Source organism: Mesoplodon bidens (genome assembly GCF_964165515.1).
Source record: "Mesoplodon bidens genome assembly, contig: HAP1_SCAFFOLD_157, whole genome shotgun sequence".
In the NCBI taxonomy this organism is placed as follows: Eukaryota; Metazoa; Chordata; class Mammalia; order Artiodactyla; family Ziphiidae; genus Mesoplodon; species Mesoplodon bidens.
The window spans coordinates 142,427-163,624 of NW_027671774.1; the positions used below are offsets into that span (position 1 = coordinate 142,427).

The 21,198-nt window shown below is 40.0% G+C and overlaps 2 protein-coding genes and 1 pseudogene across 4 annotated transcripts in view; 1 reads left to right on the forward strand and 2 right to left on the reverse strand.

Annotated features, from left to right (window-relative positions):
* LOC308611089 (centrosomal protein of 78 kDa-like) overlaps positions 1-21,198 on the reverse strand; it is a 727,725-nt pseudogene that overhangs the window by 142,226 nt on the left and 564,301 nt on the right. The gene's annotated exons all lie outside the window — the stretch shown is intronic.
* LOC308611075 (BCL-6 corepressor-like) overlaps positions 1-21,198 on the reverse strand; it is a 53,930-nt gene that overhangs the window by 13,245 nt on the left and 19,487 nt on the right. Inside the window, exons 5-6 of the mRNA XM_081260006.1 lie at positions 19,317-19,413; positions 11,614-11,697 (exon numbers count right to left, since the gene is read on the reverse strand). The gene's annotated coding sequence lies outside the window, so the exon portion shown is untranslated. The remainder of the gene's footprint in view (positions 1-11,613; positions 11,698-19,316; positions 19,414-21,198) is intronic.
* Positions 427-3,966, forward strand: LOC308611069 (spermatogenesis-associated protein 31A6-like). 2 transcript variants are annotated; one of them, XM_081259998.1, is made up of 4 exons: positions 427-539; positions 967-1,024; positions 1,602-1,662; positions 1,891-3,966. In XM_081259998.1, the coding sequence occupies exons 1-4, from the start codon at positions 537-539 to the stop codon at positions 3,908-3,910; spliced, it is 2,142 nt and encodes a 713-aa protein (XP_081116124.1). In that variant the 5' UTR covers positions 427-536; the 3' UTR covers positions 3,911-3,966. The 2 variants fall into 2 exon arrangements, with proteins under 2 accessions (XP_081116124.1, XP_081116125.1); XM_081259999.1 differs by lacking the exons at positions 427-539; positions 967-1,024 and having other exon boundaries at positions 1,548-1,662; positions 2,208-3,966.

Below are 21,198 nucleotides of genomic sequence, written 5' to 3' on the forward strand. Positions count from 1 at the left end.
GGAAGGTAAGAAACCTTTGGCTTAATCCCAGCAGAGATTATCTCTTATTTTCTTATTCTTATTTCCACTTTTCTAAACCACCTAGAGAGACTCCTGAGATGGGAACTCTCAGAAAAGTAGAGAACATCATCCTTCTAGGGAAAAGCCAGGCCAGAGAGGGGTTAGAGTGGGCATGAGGATTTCTAGCCTAGGATCGTAGACCAGGAGTTCAGGTATGGTAGAGGGCTCCAGGGCAAGTCCCCAATGCAGGGACTAATGGTTAAGGACTGGATTACTAAGAGTTCAATCTCTGCAGGAAGGCTGACCCCTGAGCCCTGGTTCACCAGCCACCTTCCCACAGCAGGTGTCTCAAGTGAGACCTTCCTCTGTGTTGGGGCTGATCTAAGGGCAATGCTGAGCCCCTGAGAGCCTGAGAGGAGGCTGGAGTGGAGGTCTGGCCTTGGGAAGCAGAATCCTATCTGACAAAGCTCACGTGGGCATTTAGGTCTGAGAATGTGTGTGTTTCTTGATCAGAGGAACAGTGACAGAAGAAATCTATGGTGATTAAAACTTAAAAAATCCTTCTTGGGCTTCCCTGGTGGTGCAGTGGTTGAGAGTCCGCCTGCCAATGCAGGGGACGCGGGTTCGTGCCCCGGTCCGGGAGGATCCCACATGCCGCGGCGCGGCTGGGCCCATGAGCCATGGCCGCTGGGCCTGTGCGTCCAGAGCCTGTGCTCCGCAACGGGAGAGGCCACAACAGTGAGAGGCCCGCGTACCGCAAAAAAAAAAAAAAAAATCCTTCTTTGCACTCTTCAAAGAAGAAAAACTGAAAATATTTTTATCCACTTTAAAAATAAGTAAAAGGGGAAAAACCCCCCACAGAGTTTTAGTTAAATGTAGAAAGTCATGTTGTTCATGAACACAGCTTGCCTAGATAGAGGACAGTGAGAGTTGGGTGTTAGCCCCTCATTTTTTCTTCTCTCTCAGCATCAAGTAGAGCTGAAGGGGAGGAGCAGGAGTAGGAAGAAAAGTGGATCTTTGAAAGGTGAGCCTTTGCCGTTCAGCCCTGCGTGCCCCCGAGAGTTAGCTTCCATCTCTCCTAATCCTGAGGGCCCAGCTTCACGGTCTCTGAGGATGCCAGTGGCAGAGCTTATTCTTCAGGAAACAGAGCCTTGGGAAGGCTCGTTGGAAGGAGATCAGAGCCCAGATACTTCCCAGAAATTTGTGCTTAGAATGAAGCCATGAGGACCTAGAAATGGGGTGTGTGGACTGTGGTGGACCATTGGTGCCTGGGTTGGGAAGTGGGACCTTCAAGTCCAACTGTGGACAAGTTGCTTAATTTTGCTCAGATTCCTCTGTGTGATGACCACTGACCTTTCTCCCCTACACGGCAGTTGTAAGGGCTACAGGGGTTAATTAACGTGAAGGCACTTTGCAAAGGACAAACCCTTTTCAAGTGAGACTTACTATCACTGTCAGGGACATGTGGCCTTGGACACTGATACTTGGGCTCCAGAGTCTAATCCTCCAAAGATTTCCCTTAAAGGGCCATTGCATTCAGCCTCCTGAAAGACTCTTAGGCCTCTGCCTTCACCACCATGACCCAGTCTCCTGATTTCCAGCTTGCAGAGATTGCCTGGAAGAACTGGAGGGGACTCACAACCTGGTTTCACTTCTGCAAAGGTAAAGAATCTTTCCCCTTCTCTCTTGGGTCGTCCTTCCTCCCAGAGCCTATAATGTGACCCCAGCCCTGGGAGGGGGAGCCATGGGAGGGCGTGGCTAAAGCCCTAGGGTGAGGGACAGCAGGAGCATTATGAAGTCAGTGTGGGGGCAGTGGAGGGTTCTTGGGCTACAGGTGCCCACCCCTGCCTGTCCTATCCAGCCATCCTGGCCCCATCTGCTCTCCTACAGCTGCCTGGGGAGGCTTCCTGGCAAGGGCAACTTTCATCAGCTCTCATGTCAAGACCCTCCTGGTGAGACGTGCAAAGCAGTGCCTGCTGGAGCCTGTGGAAGATACTGCTTGAAGGGTTGGGAACCCTGCATGAACACCTCCTGTAGGGTTTCCTTCCTTGATCCAGACACTCGAGAGGTGCTGGAAGCACATATTAGAAGGTTTTGGGTAAAGCACAGGTGGACCCTCCCCCTCAAGGTCCTCAAGCCCATAAATCTCTTGAAGCTGAAAAAGCTCCAACCCTCCACCGTTCTGCAGTTTGCCTCTTCCCCTTCAGCCACCTGTGTGTCTGGGTCCCACTCAACAGTCAAGTGTGCTGAGTTCCTGGAGAAACCTCCTCAGGCTCATTCAGGAGAGAAGGTGATAACAGAAGAGTCAGTTCCTACCCTGAAGAGGCCTCTCCTTGTCCCCTCAACTGTGTGTAAGGAAATCCAGAGTGCCCTGGGAGCGATTCCATCTGCTGACTACCATGGGCCCTCAAAGGCTTCTCTGACTGGACAGGAGGGCAGGCCACCTTCTCAGTCCCTCACACTCAGCCTTGTGGGCAGAACCTGGAAGAGTGAGACTGTGGAATGGGTCAAGAGGGACAGCCTAGAGCCAGGTCCAAGTTCAGCAATGGTCAGGAATGAGCCAACAGAGGAGAGTGGTGGTCAGGCCTCAGGAGACCCCTGCCATAGGGTAACAGTGATGGAGGTGAACTTAGGATCCCAATCTTTGAGAGGTGAAGAGGCCAGGGAGGCTGTGGAGGCCAAGGAGTCTCCTGCTCTTCAACCACAGTCTAGTGTTATCTTGGAAACCAAAGTGTTGACAAAATCCCAAACCACAAATGTACATATGAGGAGTTTAGAGGTGCCAGGGCCCAGTAAAAGTTTCCTACTACCTAGAATGTCTGTTTTCCAACATCCAGGTGAGCCATGCCTTAACATGGGGGTTGCTAGTGAGTTTAACTCCAAAGTAAAGGTACAGTCAGACAACCAGATTCAGGACTTTCCCAAACACATGTTCCTTGCTGCAGACAACTTGGCTTCTCAGGTGCCTCAGTGCCATCCCCAGAGAGTCCCCACCAGAGACAGGTTAGCTTCCCAGGAGCCAAGTGGCCTTATGGAAGCCCAAAGGAGCAACCTAGGGCAGCAGGAGCCCAAAACTTCAAAACTCCAAGACTCATGGAAGAGCCAGAGCAAGATGATTGCCCCTACTTACAAAAGAGAGGACTGTAGGAGGCATAAACCAGGAGAGCATGAAGAAAGGTTTAAAGAATTAGGGACCTCTCAAGCTGGAAGTATGAGCCACCCTGCCCAGGTCAGGGGAATAACAGACTCTATTGGGAGCAGATGTCTCCAGCTCATGCCAGAGAAGAAACATAGCCCTCCAGAAAGCCTCTTCAGAAAAAGGATGAGGCTATTTTTAAAGTGGATTTTCCCCAATAAAAAAGTCAATGGTCGAGATGCTCTGCAAAAATTCAAGCCCATATCAGCCACTGCCCAGAGCCACGGATCAGTCAAAAGCAGATCAATCTTGAAGAGTGAGACTGCTGAGGGTCAGGCACTCATGACAGCTGTTGGACAGATCCCAGAAGAAAAAAGAGCAATTCACCATGGACTTCATGCCACAAAGTTAAATGAACACAAACTGGAATTCCAAGTCCCAGTATGTGGGTGTTTCTGCTGCCATAGGCTTACCTCCTACCCAGAGCAACGGAGAATGATGGGTTATACAGCCTGCAGTCATAAAGCCACCTCCAAGGGCCAGAGTTGTTCTATCAGGGAAAGGGAAGTCAGACACCAACATAGTTTGAAAAGTGTAAGGTTCGACGATGAGCAGCTGGGCCTAAGGTGCCTCCCATCCTTGCCCCCCAAGAAGAGTTTGTTTCCAGTTAGTACCTGCCAGTATGGGCCAAGGATTCCAGGTGCCCCAGCCCACCATCAACACTGTCCAAGGCATTGTCATCTTTGGGGAGGTGTCTTGCCTGGTCGACAGTAAAATCCTTCTTTAGTCTTTCCTTTAGTAGGAAGACATGTCTCCAAGTAAAAATTCAGTCCCTGTAGAGAAAATGATTTTCTCCTTAGCACATCCAAGATATTTAATGTTCCCCAATACATGTATATATATATATATATTTTTTTTTTTTTCTAATAAAAGCATAGTGTAATGGCTGCTGTCTGTGCTGTGCACTTTGTCTTCTAGAAGGGAGGGGCATGGAGGGAGGTGGACAGTAGCATCACAAGCTTGCTCCTTGTCTCGTGTCCCTTCATTGTACCTTATAATACCGTCATTACACAAACCAAAATTACTCTAACAATGAGACGGGAAAAACCTATGAAACCCACACCCAAGGATCTGGTTCAACCAGTCTTTCTCCTCCTTCTATGCTACTTTGAACTTTATGCAACTGTAGTGGATAGGTTTACACGATAGGGCCGGACATTCCAATTCAGGCTCCAGGAAGTGTCAGAGCCAAGTGGATGGAAGTTTTGGGGGAATAGAGTATGGGCTCTGAGTTCAGAAACAGGAGAAATCTTGCCCCTGGATCTCTTGGTAGGGAATATACAGCATCTGCTCTTAAGAGTTCCTTCTCTCTCTGATGAAGGTTGGGATTGAGGTATGCCCTATGAACCCCTTTTAGCTTAGCCATAATAAAATGTACAGCATCACCCTCCCCCACCTCTGTTTTTCCTACACTTTAGAGCAGCAACAAGGATGGCATTTCCAGCTCTGTGTGTGTAGGTGGGGGGAGTATCAGGGAGGCTGCTGAGGGCTGTGTTGAGTCCAGTCCCATATAAATGAATGGCTGCGTTCATGGGTCACCTACCTTCCACTCTATGTTAACTCCAGAGAAGGAGTTTTGGATGAATGGAATAGGGGTGTGACTGTGGGTAGTAACTATCTGATGGTCAAACACTGTGAATTTAGGGTGGGATGTAGGTGTAGAAAAATCATTGGATCCAAGGAAGGAGGCAAAGTGGTACCAGATTCCCATAAATTGCAGTTCTGAAAGAACAGCCCCCTGACATACAACCACCATCTAAAGGCCTAAAGGGGAGGAAAAGTTAAGGGTCCAGTAGCTCACCATGGCCCCACGCCAGGGTCTCTACCCTATTCCAACTCTAAGATCACAGACCTAGAGAAACCACCTTTAGGTCAAAACAGAAGGTCAAACTTATAGAAGTAAAGCAAATCAGGGAAGGTGAATCTCTTAATACTATATTTAATAAGCTTACACATCATCACCTCTTGACTTTTAGAAAGAATAACTTAACAATAGGTGTAAAAGCCAGGACTAGGGAACTTGGGATGTGACTCCTAGTCTGGTGACCTTCACATAAACACATGGCCCAAGGACTGCTCCAGGGGAGAGGTGGGGACTGGCTTGTGATTGTGTAGTAAGCCTTGCCTGTCTCCCAGTCCTTGATCACCCCAGAGCCTGGCAGGTGAAGAAGCAATCAGACAGGATTCGTGGTGGTGTGGAGGTGACCTGTGCAAAGTGGATGGGGCCGGGTGCAATCCAGGAGTGTTCCACTGATCTGCTTCTGGCACAGCTTTTCTTGTCTCCGGACCCCCATCCATATGGAAAAGCAGGGAGATGAGGAAGAATTTCTCTAGAGTGATTTGGTGTTTTCTGCCATGTGCAGGGCACATGGTGGACACAGCTCCAGGTGGTGTCTTTCTCATTGTGGAGATTTCTGTTCCAGCTGATGCCCCTGATCCAGATGACAACAGAAATGGACCCCATCCCCCATCCCTGTCAGGCCCCTCAACACGTGGAAATGCTGTGACCTGGGGTGGAGGGGGCAGAGTGAGCACAGGACTGCTCACACCCCTGGTTTCTCCCTGGAGCCAGGCCCTACCTCTGGGCCCCGATTCCCAAGGCAGCCTCCAGAATGGGCAGAGCAGTGAGAGTGGAGCCAGGGCTTGTGGGAGGGGTCGGTACCCAGAGGAAAGAGTTGACAGGGCTGGGACCTGAGCCTGGCTGCTGCTGGGTCCTCTCAGGGGCACCCAGAAGTGAGTTCTGGGAATATGGGGAAGCTGGACTTGGACCTCCCTGGCTCCTGCTGGGAGAGTGACACAGACAGGTGATGCTGATGGAACAGCAAGAAAACAGAAAGAAGCAAGTCCCTTTGCCCTTCTCTTGCTGCTCCGTCTTCCATAAGGTACAGTAAGACAAGAAATTGAGAGACCAAAAGAAAAAAAGAAATGGAGAGACCCAGAGACAGTACACAAAGACTTCACGGACACACCTCTCAAGAGAGACTTCTCACACAAACACCTTTCTCAGAGATCACATACTGAGACCTCACACAGGGACCTCATGTTGCTTCACAGACCCTCAGACAGAAACCTAGCACAGATTTAACAGATTTCCCAGAGATACCTTCCAAAGGGACCTCATACAGAGACTTCACACAGAAATCTCACCCAGAGACAACACACAGAGACCTCACAGAGACCTCACATCTATTCTTCAGTATCCATTGACAAGTCTTTCTTAGTGAATATGAAACCACTTAGCAAACTGGCAGCATGATAAATATATTATCAGTTGTGCCCCTCTGAGATCCACCAGACACTCACTGTCAGCATTACTCTAAATGGGGAAATGTTTGAGAAGTTTTGTTCTTTTGGAATGTCACTGCCTCTGAACAAAAGAATTATACATTCCAAATGTAGATTTTCAAATTTCATTCTTAGGTGTTCATTAGCTTGAAGATCACATATTACATTATTTTATTTTTATTTATTTTAGAAGAATGAAGAAAATAATGTTTATTTCTTAGAAATGCATGTAGTACTCTATTTTTTTATTTTAAAAGATTTTTATTGGAGTATAGTTGAGTTACAAATTTGTGTTAGTTTCAGGTGTACAGCAAAGGGAGCCAGTTATACATATACATATGTCCACCTTTTTAAAAGATTCTTTTCCCATAGAGGCCATTACAGAGTATTGAGTAGAGTTCCCCGTGCTATACAGTAGGTTATTATTACCTATTTTGTATATAGTAGTGTGTATATGTCAATCCCAATCTCCCAATTTATCCTTCCCCCCTTATCTCCTGGTAACCATAAGTTTTCATTTGTACTCTTTTTTTAGGAGAATCACAAATTTTAAGCACAACTAAAACACTGTCAGTCTCCAGTGAGAGAAAATATTTGTCCAGTTTAGTTATCATCCAGTCAAATGGTATCTGGCACATTTTTTACTTTATTGAGGACAGAACTTAAACTTGAGATGGCTTACTTGTTTCCTCTGGAAACATAAGAAAAACCTGCAACAAAGGTACTCTAGGAATGAAATAAACCAAGAAAGAAGCATCCGGACTCACATTCGCTTCCCAGAGGGCTGTGTAACTAGCACGTTATTTTGCACATAATAGCTTGCATCAGGTTTGTGGGGTTTGCTTTAGTTTTTAACAGGCCAATAATCATGTGAGGATTTTTCACAAGTCAAATTTCTGGTTTTAAATCTTACATTCTGGCAAAATTATGCTTCTGAATATTATTTTATTTCTTAAAATGTGGTAATGCCCTAAAATGATATTACACAATCATAACGTTCAGCTAACATACTTAAAAAGATGGGCTATTAAGGATTCATTCTTCAATAATTCTATGAAATGCACATTTTCTAAGACATGCAGTTAGGATCCATTTTATATTCATTATAGGGTTAACACATTGCTTTAAAAAGTTTTGAAAGATTATAAAATATATGACTTAGCCTATGCTTGACATTCTACATGTTACCTCATAAAATTACTGGGGGAAGGATGTCTTAATATCTGAACTGAAGGTAGTGTACATTTAATCTACATTTGGCTTATAACAATGAATAATGAAAGGCTTTCATTTATTACATAGCTCACACGTTCCAAAGGGTACACTTCTAAAAGACTACTGATTTCTCATTGCTAATAAGCAACCTATTGTCCTTGCCTTGGTAAAATCTATTTTAATGACAGCTGGTTGTCTCCCAGATTTTCCATTGGTATTACAGCGTCGCGGTCTTTTAAGAGGAGCAGGGCTGACACGAGGACTCTTTGGGCTTATTTCTACAAGAAATTTAGTTTTTCTATTCTCCTAATTAAAAAATGTATCAGTATTAGTTTTCCCCTTTACTCCCTTACGTCGTTGAAGCAGAAAACAATGGGCTGTGGTCACGTACGTCACCTAAGGCTCTATCAGATCACTTTGTTTAAATGGTGCAGCTTACTCAGGTAAGTTTACTGATCAGAACCAAACGGGATCAATTAGGAAAACGTTCATACAGGAAAATATCCTTTTCAAAGTTGACTATTTCAACACAGTTAAATAAGCGATTATTTCTTAATCCTTTGAGTTAAAATTGTTCAGGGTGGCCAAGAAAGTCTGGAAACATGAAAAATGTCCATAAAAGCACTTTATTACTATAATACGTTGAATGTGTTGCTCCTCATTATTAATTCACCGTTCATTAAGCTGGGCAAAATTACAACGAACAATGTGCATTAAAGCAAAATTCCCATCAATCATTTTCCATCTGTCATACATTCTGTCAGATGATTTGTGTGTCTAATTTTCATGGAAAAACTTGTACCTTTACTCCAGAATAAGAAATCAAGGGGGATCAATCTATTAAAAAGATATTAATATTCCCAGACTCTGTGGCCTTCAGTATTTTCTTTTTAAGAAGATTCACCTAGTGCAAATCTTATCAATATTTTTACCATTTAATATGCCCAGACAAAATGGATACAAAAATTAGATAAAAGAGAAAACAACAAAAACAGATCCCCTTTGTTTTCAAAACATTTGATGTTTACATCAAAATATTTTGTTGAAAATGAAGTGATTTTTAATCTATAGTTGAAAGACACTATAATGATATTTAGAATATATTACAGATCCGGTTTTTTACAAATAGATTTTTATTTAAAACAGGTCTCACACTGATATCAATAAACCAGGCACTCTAGAACAAAATGTGGAGAGATGGCAATTATGCGATGACTTCTTAATACTCCAAGGGAAAAAGATTTTTTTCCAAAGTAGTCCATCTACAATATTAACCCTTAAGATCTACTCCCCTTGATAGGTTTCAATATTATTTTCTCTTTTATACACATTTACTTTATAATTAACTCCTACAGGAGGACATTTCTGGAAATGTTCCCAGATATCTACAGCCACACTTTCGGGCATGATCACACCATGGAAAAAGTAGGGAACATCCAGATCCTGATGATCCAGGGGTTTCATAATTACCCCTTTGAGGTCAGTCAGAATCATCATCATTCCCAGAACAGGGTCGGTCTTTACATTTGTGCCCCGAGACATGCAGATTGTAACACTACCCACCCAAAGGCAAGTTGTCTTCCTTACTCAGGTTTGCAGGGGCACCACTCACTGTGGTAGCTAGAAGAGTCCGTTGCCCCCAGCCCGGACCTGCATTCTGTACTCTCCACACACACATCGTACTACAGATATACCAGTGGTGCTGATGAAACTTCCAGAAAGCTATAAAATAATGCATGCCAGGCACGGTAGATGAGGATTTAGAAAATGCTAACATCTTCTCTAGGAAATAAAGGTGACATACCTATGTGGCTTTAAGCATTTTTGTGCATTAGCTGGCCCCCTGGATCTGGGAAAAAGCATCTGATTTTAAAGTTTCTCAGCCTCATTCTCTGCAATGAAATCTGAAGCTCTTCCTTCCTTCTCTGAGTCCAGAAGCTGGAATTGATACAGTCTGCTCTCTGTGATTTGTCTCTACCATTTGTTTCCAGTGACCACTTCAACTCAGATATCTCTCAATTCAGGGATCACTCCTAAACTTCAGGAGGAAGGTCACTGCCCTTTTTATTCCCACCACAATTTTATGCTAGTAACCCTTTACAGTGTCAATAAATTTATTTTGTAGAATGTGCCCCCTGGACTCCACCTGCTAAATCTGTTTTTTGGGCAAATCATTTGTTACTTAGCTAAACAAATTTTATAAAATCATATTTCATAAAATTGTATTTTATAAAATGTTACTTTCTTATTTTATAAAATTGGTAAATCCAGGGATTTAGGCTTAATTATTATTTTTAAAAATGTTGGTACTCATTTTGCCAATTTTTCTCTTTTTACATATATCAGAAAATATGTTAAGAACTCAACTGTGAAGATACCACTATTTTTATTTTTTCTCACTTTTTGTACACAGGAAACAAGAAAGTTTGTTCCTTGGAAAACATCAGTCCTAAGAACGTACTAAGTTAAAGCTTAGCATGTTAGATCTGCGAGTAGCCTTGTCTTTTTTTTTTTTTTTCCGGTACGCAGGCCTCTCACTGTTGTGGCCTCTCCCGTTGCAGAGCACAGGCTCCGGACACGCAGGCTCAGCAGTCATGGCTCACGGCTCCAGCCGCTCCGCGGCATGTGGGATCTTCCCGGACCGGGGCACGAACCCGTGTCCCCTGCATCAGCAGGCAGACTCTCAACCACTGCGCCACGAGGGACGCCCAACCTTGTCTTTTTTTTAATGATGCTTTTTTCTGAATTGGTAAAAAAAAAAAAAAAAAAAAAGCTTTAAGGCTTAGGAACAGAAGCAAATTGAGAATTAAAATCCAAATCATTCAAATGAAGTTTGTCAGAACAGTTTGTGTGTGGAGAGGACAGCTTCTAGGCACTTCAGAGAAACCAGCAGGACAGAATTGAGAATAGCCAGCACCTTACAGGGCTTCTCACAGAAATGCTTTAATGCAAAGAGGTGACTGGATTTCACAGGGAGACCAGGGAGAGGATGCAGAGATAATTAAATCACATTCAAGCACCTGTTTACCTGGGAGGTAAGTTCCTTCATATTGTGGTCAGATGCTGTTTAGGGGGACACTGGTGCAGGGGAGGTGTTGGGAGGATGAACTCTTTTCTGAGTGATTTTGCAAGTGTGAAAATTCATCCAACAGAGATGCTAGAAAAATTTGCTCCTAGTAGCGAGCGTCCAACATAGTATTTTGGGACAAAAATGTGTATTTGGAAGAATTTTTCACAAAAGAGCAGTGATGGGAGGAAAAGATTCATATGGGCCTGGCTAGTAATATTCTTCCTTCACAGTTTTCTTGTGGGTTCCTGAGGCCTGTTGTGACTGCTTGGAGACCTGGTCCCCAAGCAATGGCCCTCTTTGTCATACTCAGGGTAACCCAGGAAGTTGCTTGTCTGAAGCAGAAAAGGTTCTCCCTTCCACTCATGTCCTCTTGCTGATCAGATGAACACATGGCATCATCTACAGCTGAGAGGTGTTTGTTAACTACCTTTGTTTCATAGGACACAACTCATATATACTCTACAGTAATGTTTATCACTGTCTTTTATAATCTCAAGGTAAGAAGTAATCAGTGTTAAAATCATTCTACTGGAATAACAAAGCACATGATTTTTTTTTCCCTAATAGTGATTGTATTTGTTTGCTAGGGCTGCCATAACAAAAGACCACACTGGCTACTAGGTGGCTTAAACAACAAAAATATATTTTCTCATAGTTCTAGAGGCTAGAAGTCCAAGATCAAAGTATCAAGTTTAGTTTCTTTGAGGTCTCTCTCCTTTGATGGCTACCTTCTCGCTGTGTCCTCACATGGTTGCCCCTCAGTCTGTGCATGTCTGTGTTCTAATATTCCCCCCTTATAAAGATACAAGTCATATTGGATTAGAGTCCATCCATATGATCATTTTACCTTAATTTTCTCTTCCAAAGCAGTATTTCCAAGTAGAAGTTAAGCTTACTGTACAAGCAATCAGGTATTTAATAAGAGGCATTGCTATGGAGACAAAAAAACAATGGTTAATAATTGAGGCAAATTTCATATCAGTTTTTGAGTTCTGAGGGTAGACAGTTGAGAAGATCTCTAAATGTCAGGGTTAAAGCATCTTTTGTAGTTTGAATGTCCATCAGATGTTCAGGTAAACTTTCTGAGTGGTCCATATAGCAACAGGAACGAAGAAGACTGTCTAAACATGAGCTGCTGTGGAGATTTCTCTGAAGTTTATATTAAGATATCTACCTTCAGTATGCAGGACTTCAGAAAAAAAGGCAGTTTTAGTTTCAATTATTCCAAGTCAAAAGGGTGGGAGAAAATTTGGAAACACTAGTTTGGAGAGTTGTAGTCAGGTAGTGGAGGAAACTAGAAAAATTCAGGATACAGTCCAGTTTTCAGGTAATTAACAAAACTTCAAGGAAAATTAATAGCACTAGAATCTAATATCCACAATATGTATTTTGGTTTCTATCGAAAGATAATTTTTCTCTCTAAAATCACCCTCATTTCTATCAAAGATAGCCAAATTAAGACAAATTTGTTTGCAAAATAAGTCTAGATTCAATAAACTTGGTCTTATTTATATAAGTATAGCAAGGATTGTGACTGACCATATAGGCTTATTTTTTATTTTTATTTTTTGCTTTTATTAAGAGAATTTATTGCCTCTCTCTCCTCCCAATAGCTCAAACATCAAGAAGCAACATCAGAGGAAGACAGACAAATGGCTCTTTGAGTTTGTCCTGCTTGGCACTGGTGAAGGAAGAGGCAGCTTTCTCAAAGTTTTTATCTGCTTAATTGGATGTAGTAGAGAAAGGGAACAAGGAAAGTCAGAGGATAAGTGAACAGGCTCTGCACCTACCAAGGATGTGTTATCCTCCTAATCGTCCCAGTAGGAATATTCCATTCATGTTCTTTGATCTGATCCTTGCATTGGAAGACACTTCTTTTTTTAATCTTTTTTTTTTTAAATTTAATTTTAATTTTATATTGAAGTATAGTTGATTTACAATGTTGAATTAGTTTCAGGTGTACAGCAAAATGATTCAGTTATATATATACACATATCCATTCTTTTTCAGATTCTTTTGCCATATAGGTTATTACAGAATATTGAGTAGAGTTCCCTTTGCTATACAGTAGGGTCTTGTTGATTATCTATTTTATATATAGTAGTGTGTATATGTGAATCCAAACTCCTAATTTATCCCTCCCCATACCTTTTCCCTTTAGTAACCATAAGTTTGTTTTTTAAGTCTGTGAGTCTGTTTCTCTTTTGTAATTAAGTTCATTTGTATCATTTTTTTCAGATTCCACAGATAAGTGATATCATATGATATTTGTCTTTCTCTGAATGACTTCACTTAGTATGATAATCTCTATGTCAATTCATGTTACTGCAAATGGCATTATTTCATTCATTTTTATGGCTGGGTAATATTCCATTGTATATATGTACCACATCTTCTTTATCCATTCATCTGTCAATGGACATTTAAATTGCTTTCATATCCTGGTTATTGTGAATAGTGCTGCACTGAACACTGGGGTGCATGTATCTTTTGGAAGTATAATTTTCTCCAGATACATGCCTAAGAGTAGGATTGCTGGATCATATGGTAGTTCTATTTTTAGTTTTTTAAGGAATCCCATAATATTCTCCATAGTGGTTGAACCAATTTACATTCCCACCAACAGTGTAGGAGGACTCCTTTTCTCCACACCCTCTCCAACATTTTTGTAGTCTACAGTTTGTAGACGTTTTGATGATGGTTACTCTGACTGGTGTGAGGTGATACCTCATTGTAGTTTTGATTTGCATTTCTCTAATAATTAGCGATGTGTGGCAGATTTTCATGTGCTTTTTGCCCATCAGTATGTCTTCTTTGGAGAAATGTCTGTTTAGATCTTCTGTCCATTTTTTGATTGGGTTGTTTGCTTTTTTGATATTGAGCTGCGTGAGCTATTTGTATACTTTGGAGATTATTCCATTGTCAGTCTCATCATTTGCAAATATTTTTTCCCATTCTGTAGGTTGTCTTTTTGTTTTGTTTATGGTTTCCTTTGCTGTGCAAAAGCTTTTAAGTTTTATTAGGTCCCATTTGTTTATTTTAGTTTTTGCTTTCTTTCCTCTAGGAGGTGGATCCAAAAAGATATTGCTGCTGTGAAAGAGTGTTCTGCCTGGATTTTCCTCTAAGAGTTTTATAATATCCAGACTTACATTTAGGTCTTTAATGCATTTTGAGTTTATTTTTGTCTGTGGTGTTAGAAAATTGTTCTAATTTCATTTTTTTACATGTAGCTGTCCAGTTTTCCCAGTACCACTTATTGAAGAGACTGTCTTTTCTCCATTGTATAGTCCTGCCTCCTTTGTCATAGATTAATTGACCATAGTTGTGTGGGTTTATTTCGGGGCTTTCTATTCTGTTCCATTGATCTATATTTCTGTTTTTGTGCAAGTACCATACTGATTACTGTAGCTTTGTAATATAGTCTGAAGACAGTGAGCCTGATTCCTCCAACTCCATTTTTGCTTTCATAGTATGCTTTGGCTATTTGGGGGATTTGTGTTTCTGTACAAATTTTAAAATTTTCTGTTCCAGTTCTGTGAAAAATGCCATTGGTGGGGGCTTCCCTGGCGGTCTGGTGGTTGGGACTTCACCTTCCAATGAGGAGGATGCAGGTTCGATCCCTGGTCAGGGAGTTGGGATCCCACATGCAATGCAACCAAAAAAAAAATAATAATAATAACAAAATAACAAAAACAAAAACATAAAACAGAAGCAATATTGTAACAAATTCAATAAAGACTTTAAAAATGGTCCACATGAAAAAAATCTTAAAAAAAAAATTCCACTGGTAATTTAACAGGGATTGCATTGAATCTGTAGATTGCCTTAAGTAGTATAGTCATTTTGACAGTATTGATTCTTCCAATTCAAGCACATATCTCTCCATCTGTTTGTGTCACTTTCGATTTCTTTCATCAGCATCTTAGAGTTTTCAGAGTACAGGTCTTTTGTCTCCTTAGATAGATTTATTCATAGGTATTTTTTCTTTTTGATGTGATGGTAAATGGGATTCCTTCCATAATTTCTCTTTCTGATCTTTTGTTTTTAGTGTATAGGAATGAAAGAGATTTCTGTGTATTAATTTTGTATTCTGTGACTTTACTGAATTCATTGATGTGGTGTATCACACTGATTGATATGAGCCTGTGAGCCATGGCCGCTGAGCCTGCGCGTCCGGAGCCTGTGCTCCGCAACGGGAGAGGCCACAACAGTGAGAGGCCCGCGTACCACGAAAAAAAAATCATAAAATGGGGCTTTCCTGGTGGCACAGTGTGTAAGAATCTGCCTGCCAGTGCAGGGGACATGGGTTCAAGCCCTGGTCCAGGAAGATCCCACATGCCGCAGAGCAACTAAGCCCACACGCCACAACTACTGAGCCTGCGTTCTAGAGCCATTGAGCCACAACTACTAAAGCCCACGAGCCACAACTACTGAAGCCCATGCACCTAGAGCCCATGCTCTACAACAAGAGAAGCCACTGCAATGAGAAGCCCACGCACCACAACAAAGAGTAGCTGCCATTTGCTGCAACTAGAGAAAGCCCACACACAGCAACAAAGACCCAATGCAGCCAAAAATAAATAAAATAAATAAATTTATTTTTAAAATCATAAAATATTATAACCATCTTCTTCAGTTTACTTAGTCCCATGTAATTAATTCTTGTTTTGTTTGATCTTTTGTTAGAAGTTTTATGAAACCATCAATTTCTCCATTAGGGTTTTGTAAATTCTTACTCAGTTCAGTGTAATGATTTGAAATTCATCAGAAACTTGTGTTCTAGAATACTTGTCAGATCCTTTTCCATGAATTTCTCTGAACATGAAACACATTTTCAGGAAGCTTTTGTAAAAGCATCTGAGTAAAACCATTGTCTAAGTAATAAAAGACAAATATCCATTACTAAAAATTTGATTCATTCTAATGGAATTGACAAGAAAATTTATCTCTGTGACAAAACATTTAAGATAATAACTAGAATTATGACTGATAACATTATACTAGGACATATCCAATTTTAGGAATTTCATATACTTTTGAGAACATTTATATTAATAACATTCACCCTTATGATATAACCTAGGGTTTATGATCATTTATTTAGCAATGCTTCCCATGTAAGTAACATACCAAATAAGCCTAATGAGTTTCATAGCTCTCTTTTCTAATAAGATAAAACAAATCTTTTAAGGTGTTCCAAGGGGCCTCTGGAAAACCTGAACGTTATTTCCAGGTCAATAAGACTTCATTTAGAATTTGACTTGGGGGAAAATCTACTTTTTCAAAAATAAAAATGTTTTAAAACACTTTGTCAAATATGATCATATGTCACTGTGAATTAATATTTAGTTATCAATTTAATCAAAGTGACAAAGATTCACATGTAAATACAGATAGTTAAATAGTGTAAAAAGACTTAGCTCTTTTAATATTGAAAGCACTCAGTTTTTCTTCAAAATTATCAAAGACTCATAAAGACAAAATGTACAATATTTGTTTTGCCAGACAGATTACATTAAATGTAAAAAAAAGTCTTTGTTTACAATTTCTCATTAAGAGCAGACCAATAATTAAGAAAATTTTGCAAAAAGAGAGAAAAAACAAATTTTAATTTTCTACCAGCTTACTTTGGATATTAAAACTCAATCACTTTATTAAATTCATTCCAATCTTAGACCTGACTACACATAAAATTCCTTTCTAAAGATTCCTCTTTAACAAACCTCTTACAACTTTCTCTGTCCATTTTGATTTGTCCCTTGTTCTCTTTCCCATTTAGAAGTTACCAGCTTTAGGACAAAACTCACTTAACAAAGTTTTTACATTAACAAAAACATCTCCATACCGTACACTTTTTCTTACCCCCAAATATATTCTAATTTCCTTATAATTCCTAGTAGCTTTAACCACATCTATTATTTACAATTCTTAATCCTTTGAAGCTTTAATTTTTTTGTAAAGATAAAGTTAAAAATTATTAACTGTGTAAGTATTTTGTGGCTTGGCAAACTTATAAATACATTTCATAATTTCTAGAAACATATTCTACTTCATAGTACAAGCTTTTAATGAAGCACAAGACATGTCTACTAATAGAACCAAACATATTTAGTGTGTAATAAGAGGTCAAAAGTAGGTAAACTTAGACTCGTTCAGCAATTAATATTTCAGTATTTTGTCTTAGTTGGAAATGATCTAGACATTCAATTCATTTAATTTAACTTAGCAAAACTCTAAGGGTACAATTTATCAAAGACATTTAGAAAACTATTTAAGTTGACATAGCAAAAACAATTATTGCTAAAAAAAGTTTACCTAAAAGAATTCTTATCTTATGTCTATTTAATTAATTTGTTCTTAACAATCACTCAGATTACTCATGACAATTTCATAAGATGTTAAAGTAGTGTTAGCCATCATCTTAAATTATTATTATTATTACTTTTTTCTGAGAAATTTTGTAAAAGAGATAACATGAGCTTATTTGACTTTTAGTAAAACTACATAGCATAAAGCTATTATACTTAATGCTGATAACTCTTAAGATATGTCTGTATTAATTAAACCATTAAACCTGAACTAGATTTTACTTACCAAAAATTATCCTAGATCATGTGAATTTGAAAAATATTTGTATTCGTTTTTGTTATATTTTTGAGACTTTTTATATTGCTTGTTGGAATAAATTAAGTTTACTCACTCAGATAGCTACAGTCTTTTATTATTTATGGAGAAGACTTTTAAGTCTTCTTGCCCTTTAAGTGTACTTGCCCTTGATCAACAATTTTAAGGAGACTGTGATTTAGAGTTTGAGCAAGAGAGGGTTTTTCTGGTGGTTTTTGTTTAAAAAAAAAACCTCTTTCCTTTTTTTTCTTTAAATTTTAGTTTCAGGTTCTAACAATTGAGATAATCTGGGCTCAGTCTCAGGCAATGTGGCTGTGTTTACATTTCAAAGACATGGTAAGATTTATAACTTTAAGGGACAGAGAAAAAAGTGTAAATTTTCTTCTGTGAGTTTTGGAGTGTATTTTTCTATTATCATAAGTTTCAGGGTAATTATTATTTTAAAAACTTTTTCTTCTTAAGTACAGGGCAATTTTGCTCCAATTATCCTCAACTTTTATAATATCTACAAGAATTTGAGAGGAATAGGTTTCAGGGTTGGTGAAGATAAATGGGCCTTGACTTGTTCCTAAGTTGCATTTCTGGTTTTGTAGAGATTTGGAAGACAAAGATAATTGTTTCTATTAGCTCTTGAATATTGGCTTCCAACTGATCTTTTCCTAATTATTTGTAGGAGGGCCTAAGGAATTGCTGAGGAGATGGGGCAATTTTTAAAATTTTTCTTAAAAAGGGGAATTCATGTTGGATCTTTAATTTCTGTTATTTCATCTTCATAACGATTCCCTAAGGCTAGCTGTTATACATGATTTTTCCTTTCAATTTGATCCTTCCATAAATACCAATATGACAGCTGTTTATGATGAGAGCTCTCAAAAAGGTAATCTTTTAAATACAGCAAATTTAAAGGATCCATCATCTGGCCATTGAGGAGTAAGACCTTTCATTAATTTCAAAGAGTGACTCAAATCAGTAAGCCTTTTTATGGAACGACCCAGAGGTAACTTTTCAGGCTTAGAATAAATCCTTACCATGGATGAAATAAGCATACTTTCAGATGGAGAGGGCACGGATGATATAGCCCCTATAATGTGAAAATTCATTTCCAAGGATAATCTAAGAAAGCAAAGGCCTTCATTGCACAGGCAGTAAGGGTGGTATAATGCAAACTGTGTCCCTGGTCTCTCCTGGGAATTTGAGGCACCTCTGATCCCAAACCTACTAATCTGTGACATCAGGCATATGCTGCTGGAATGGGACTTTTCCAACACTAACAAGGCAATGAAGGTTGAAACAACAAAGGCCCCTTATGGACTGGGTCCCCTTAGGACAAACTCCTCTGACAGCTGGCACAACAAGACTAGAGTGTGCTGTTTATGACTTTGTGTCTCAGAACCCCAGTCAATTCAACTGGTTACCAGATGCACCCCAGTAAATACACCATCCAGATGGTGGAGACCAGAGAGAATATTCTCACTGGACAAAAAGCCAAACTCTCAGGACACAGAAAAATACAGAAGGAAAAATCTCATCCAGTTTTTATATAGAGGACTGACAGCAAAGTTTGTCTTAATAGGCACTGGACTGGAGAGAACTGGTAACTCACCAGTCTGTGAGGCTGTCTCAAACAGCAGGCTTATAGGGCCTATGCCTGTATTCTGCCCTATGGTTCTTTCTTCTTATGAAACATGACTCAGGAGACAGAGACAAAGAAAAACAGTGACTGTCTCTGGGAGGAAAGGATTAAGAAAAACTGAGATGAGATTACTCATTTCCAAAAACCAGATTTTCTATGTCACGAGGATCTTGCTCCATAAGTATTTTCTTCTGCTAATCTAAATTTAGAGATAGAGAAAAGGAGACTCTTAAGCACTTTCCCTCCCACCAGACCTTACAGGCCTGGGAAGTTGAGGAGATAAGAAATTTTACCTTCTGCTGGCCTTTGTCATGTGTCCTAGGATCTCTCAGCTGCAGCAGTCTTGTGGTGGGAAGCAGGGTTTAGCCAGCCTCCTGGTTGTCTTGTCAGCTGTTGAGGAGGAAGAAATGTCCCTGCCAACCTTCTTGAGTTAAAGAAGTCACAAGGTTTATACAGCCTTCTTGACCCTGCATTCCCTATCTCTGGTGCTAATGATGTCTTTCTACCTCCTGGTACAGGGAGGGCACCATTCACATGAGATACTAATTTCCTGCTTTCATGGAGACAGATAGGAAGGTCAGTGTGTCTCTCTTGCATCAGTCATTTCTTCAGTAACTTTAATTCAAAGTAATATTCCACTGAGGCATATTTTGGAGCATCCTGCCCTGGGCACCAACAAAGTCAAATGGTTTAGAGAGAAAGCAAGTCCCTTTGTCAGCACTGACCTGTGCTCATGGTGATTGTTATTCCATCTCCACAATACCATTGGGCTGGGTGCTCAAGAAACAGAGCTGTGAAAACATGGCTCCTGTCTCTTATAATTTATAGTACCAATGTTTCAAAGAAAAAATTTTATTTAGTGCCTCCTTTGTGTTAGACAATAATGCTGGTATATTTTCAAGATATACAAATAATAGAAAGAGACATGTATGGTACGTGAATTGTAGTGAGACATTAAAACTCCCCCCCCCCAAAATCTTTTTCTTTATACTTATAAGGAAAAAAAATGTAGATTCATTTTGGATAAGATAAAGAACATTTATGAAGTGATAAATCTAACCTGAGAAAGTAGAAAAGAACACAGTACACAGGCTCTGAGCATTCTACTCACAGAAAATATTGTCCTGTTCTTTTGCAATATGGACTTGTTCCCCTGTCCCTATGTCTGTCTCTTCCCCTCTCTGTTTCTGCCCCTCTTCTCTCTCTCCCTCACACATACACACATTCACTACCCTACAAAAAAACCCACTGACTAAATGCTAATTGGCAGGCACTGTGCTCAAACTGAGGCTACAGTGGTGAGTTAAAAACAGAGATAATTTTTCCATCCTCATCAAACGTATATTCCAAGATGGAGAAAGTGAATACTAACCAAAGAGTCACACAACCATAATATTGCAACCACAACGAACAACCATAACCACTGAGTTAAGCTAAGCAAGCCACTATTGTCAGCTTTCTCTCAACCCTCAGTAGAGTGTGTTCCACTTAAAGGCCTTGAGTAAGTCAATATTCTGTTGAGAAAATCCAGGAAATTTCTCAGTCTTCCACATCTGAAATTATGCAGTTTGGAATGTCAGGAACAAGAGTGAGGGGGAAGGTCATTCAGAACTGCAACTAACCAGTTTCTCTCTTTCTGACTGCTGCAATAACCTCCTGGTCTATCCTGTGTTTACTCCCATTCCTCTGGCCTGTTCACAGAGCTGCCAAAGTGGTCCCTTAAAATTTAAGCCTGATTGTGCCACTCTACACTCAAAATCATCCAGTGAATTCAATTTAATTACAATAAATCCAAAGTTCTCACCAAGGCCTCAAAGTCCTTTTTGATCTGTTCTCCCCTCCTCCCATGTCTCTCTTGGCCTCATTCCTACCACTCTCCCCCTTGTTTTCTGTAATCCAGCCAAACTTGCTTCTTCTCCAGCTTTTACTAAAACACTACTTAGTAGACAAACAATTTAATTTAAATTGGGCAAAAAATTTAATAAGACACTTAACCAAAGAAGACACAGGAATGGTAAATAAGCAACATTTAAAGATGTTCAGCATTATCAGTCATCAAAGAAAAATTAAAACCACAATGCAAATAACTTCACATCTACTAGAATGACTAAAATTAAACAGATCGATAGCATCAAATGTTAGTAAGGATGGAGAACAACCAGAAGTCTCATACGT